The sequence below is a fragment of the Miscanthus floridulus genome, chromosome 18 (genome assembly GCF_019320115.1).
Source record: "Miscanthus floridulus cultivar M001 chromosome 18, ASM1932011v1, whole genome shotgun sequence".
Taxonomy (NCBI): Eukaryota; Viridiplantae; Streptophyta; class Magnoliopsida; order Poales; family Poaceae; genus Miscanthus; species Miscanthus floridulus.
Genome location: NC_089597.1, coordinates 66,557,084 through 66,560,588, shown reverse-complemented (window position 1 = coordinate 66,560,588; position 3,505 = coordinate 66,557,084). Strand labels below are relative to the sequence as shown.

At 38.1% G+C, this 3,505-nt stretch overlaps 1 protein-coding gene across 1 annotated transcript; it reads right to left on the bottom strand.

Moving 5' to 3' along the window:
• Positions 1 to 865: 865 nt before the first annotated feature.
• Positions 866 to 2,882, bottom strand: LOC136523981 (uncharacterized). Its single transcript, XM_066517475.1, has 5 exons — positions 2,795 to 2,882; positions 2,512 to 2,708; positions 2,016 to 2,364; positions 1,052 to 1,618; positions 866 to 972 (listed from the first exon to the last, which is right to left on the bottom strand). Exons 1-5 carry the CDS (start codon positions 2,880 to 2,882, stop codon positions 866 to 868), a joined length of 1,308 nt encoding a protein of 435 aa, XP_066373572.1.
• Positions 2,883 to 3,505: the final 623 nt, after the last annotated feature.

Below are 3,505 nucleotides of genomic sequence, written 5' to 3'. Positions count from 1 at the left end.
CAAATTCTCCTCCTTTGTTGTCTTTTCACTATCTTAGTACACGAATATCTTTGTTTTTCTCCCCATGTACTAATATCTTTGTTTTTCTCCCCCTTTGTCATCAATGACCACAAAGGTTCAAAATATAGATAGGTAGAGATTATCAATGTCAATCAATGGGGTGAGGATTATTTTCCCAAATTTGGTCCAATCTAGATCATTTACCAAAGATATTTAACTCAGTTTAATCCAAGGACAAGCTTCTTCACACCTCCAAATAAGGGTTATCTTGTACCATGTTGAGTTAAACACTTAGAGCTCATTTTCTAGATCAAACACTAGGTTTACAAACCCACAAACATGTCATATGCTACCACTAGACCAAATTAAGCATAGAAGCAATAGTGGTACCAAGGTTTTGGATTTCATTTTGTGTTTTTTTCGGCCAGGGCCGAAAAACCCAAAATTCACGAATTTTGACCAAAATTTCAAAAATTTCGTGTAAACCTGCACGTTCAAACTTAGGTGTATTTTGGCCGAAATCATCGAATTTTTTAAAAAAATTCGAGCAAAATTTTGGATGAAATTTCGGGCGAAATTTCGTTGCACAGAATTAGAAAAAAATGCTTTTTAAGTTAGAAATAGAGAAGAGATCCACAAATACAATATTCCACAGTCCACAGGAGGGCATAACATGTACAAGTTCATACAATATAGGAACAGAACATACGCATGTCTAGTTCATAGTTTCATAGTCATAACTGGGAACATAGATAAGTGATAAGTCCATAATAATTCATAAAAGGGGGTCTGAAAGAGATCAAAAGTCCATAGTTCAAATTCAGAGACAGTCCATACTTAAAATCTAAAGACAAAGACCACATAGCTAATAGAGAAATCCTTCAACCCTCTTCTTCTTCCTAGCACGCTGTCCCCTTCGATTATCGTCCTCTGGTTGCTCTTCAAATTGTTGGTGTGTGCCCAGAGTATCACCTATTGAAATAATTAAACACATTAGCCTCTTTGTCTTTGGTCAAAAAGAAAAGAAGTAAATTCACACATGAGTAATTACCATCCCTATGCTCTGGTTCATTGTCTGTGTCATTCGCTGAGCTACTATCAGTAGATTCTGCATAAGCAGGGCTGCCATGAGGACTGCTATCATCTGTGTCATTTTTAGTTTCTACAAAGTCTTCTTCTTCATCTTCAACAACCCTCTTACCTTTTCTCCTCCTATTAGCCCTCTGTAAAGCAAGAATTTTCCTCTTCTTTGACCGACCAAGCAATTCTTCAAGACAAAGATCATCATCTACAATTTTTGGCCTGTTCAACCTATCCATGATTGGGTTTGTTCCATCAAATAATGTGCAATCCATCAACAGAGCACATGGATAAGCCTCTTTCTCTTCTGTTTGATTTTTCCCTACACCTTGCTTGAGACATTGCTTTAAATTGTGGCGTACATACACAAGATTTCGCAGCTTCTCATAACCAAGGTGGTTTCTCAGTTTTGTATGAACTAGTGCAAAAGTACTCCAATTCCGCTCACACCCACTAGATGAGACACACTGCAAAACAATACGAATGGCAAACTTCTGCAGCTCTAGTGTATCACCACCAAATAATACCCACCAATCAGCTGAAAATAAGAGGTACATGATATATTCATAAGGAGCATACAAAAAAAATAAGAGGTACATGATGTATTCACAAGGAGCATACAAAAAATTGAGACAATCGTGATTAAAAAATTTACCTACAGGCATTTTGCCTACTGCACCCTTTGCTAATTTTCCATCAAATTTCTCTCATAGGATATAAAGGTATGAATTTGTCTTATTGCTTCAACCCCATCCTTGATCGATTCAGCTAGCCTTTCAATTGCCTCTTCGAGAGCTCTCAAATACCTATTATTTTCATGAAGCCAGAGTTGATAGTGCCCTATTGGATCAAGGACAGCAGCTACAAGCAGAGAGAACACATTAGTATGCTGTTTTCCAATGAAAACTAGACATGAATAAATTGTTTTTCCTTACCAGCAACAATGAATGTGTCATCATAGAGATATTGAACCCTCTCCTTAATCACTCTCATGTATCTGTTGCATCTATGTGTCCCCTCACCTAAATAGACCTCCATCTCCCTAATGGCACTCAACAATCTTGGCATTATTCCAGCAACTATCCCCTCATCTCCATCCACATAGCGAAGTACTGAATAGAATGGGCCAATTGTATCTAAGACAACCTTGACATCATCCCACCACTGAGAACTTGTCATACAGCTATCAACATACTTGAAGCCAGGCTCATTGTTCCAAGCACTGTTCCTCCACTCATCAGAGACCATCCACTGTTGGAATTTATCTTTCCTATCCCACAAACTCTAGAGGAACATGAAGATAGTTCCAAATCTGGTTGCATTCCATCGAACTATCTCCCCTCCAATCCTTCTTTTCATCTCATTATGTAGCCTATTGTGGCTATGTAGGAAATTGGTACATTTTTTGGCACTGGAGACAATATCATCAACCTCAGAGAATTTACCAATATCCTTCAACATTAGGTTGATTGTATCAGCGGCACATGGCTGCCAAACAATACGGGGGTACTCGTCAATAAGCTTGGCACATGCTTTCTTGTAATTTGCCCCATTGTCAGTGACAAGCTGCACAATATTCTCAGGGCCAATGTCATCTACCACTTTCTTAATGTGTGTATACAAATATTCTGCAAGACATGCAAAGACACAAAAATTAGAGCACAAACGAATCATGAAAGATAATCTACAAGACATACAAAATGACATAAATTACCTGCATTTTGGATGTGCTCACTTGCATTGATAGCCTTATGGAAGAATATGCGCCCATGGCAATACACCATGAAGTTGATAATACTCATGCTTGTCGTACCTGTCCATGAGTCACACATGACTGTAACACCATATTTCTTCCAATCTGTCATAGAACCGACCAATTTATAAGAGCACAAGTACAAAAACAATCGCCGAAACGATCAAATTCTCGAACTTGAGCCTATATAAACCCGGTAGTCAACTGAAATCTCGAAGGATTTCAAACCAACTTGCATACAACCAAGATCACAGTAATTCAACATAACATATCGTACGTTACAACATTTCGTAGACATTTGCAAATAGATTACATCATCATAGAGTCATCGTTATTACAAAACAAGTCTTGTAAAACATGCGGAAGCAAATAGTTTGACTTACACACCTGAGTTCAAATACAAATACTGGTTCACTGATCACAATCCCGCAAAAGCATTCAGATAAGAGAAACGGAGATCATGCCCATGATCTAGTCTTCATCACCCGCCGGGTGGAGACAATACTTACAGAATCCCTGATATAGAAGGTCATCTGCAACAAGAGGGAATAAACCCTGAGTACGAGAATGTACTCAGCTAGACTTACCCATCGAAAACCAAAACAAATGACACCAAGGATTATGCATAGCTTAATTTAGTGGATCTGGCTGACACTTTCTTTTTACAGAAAA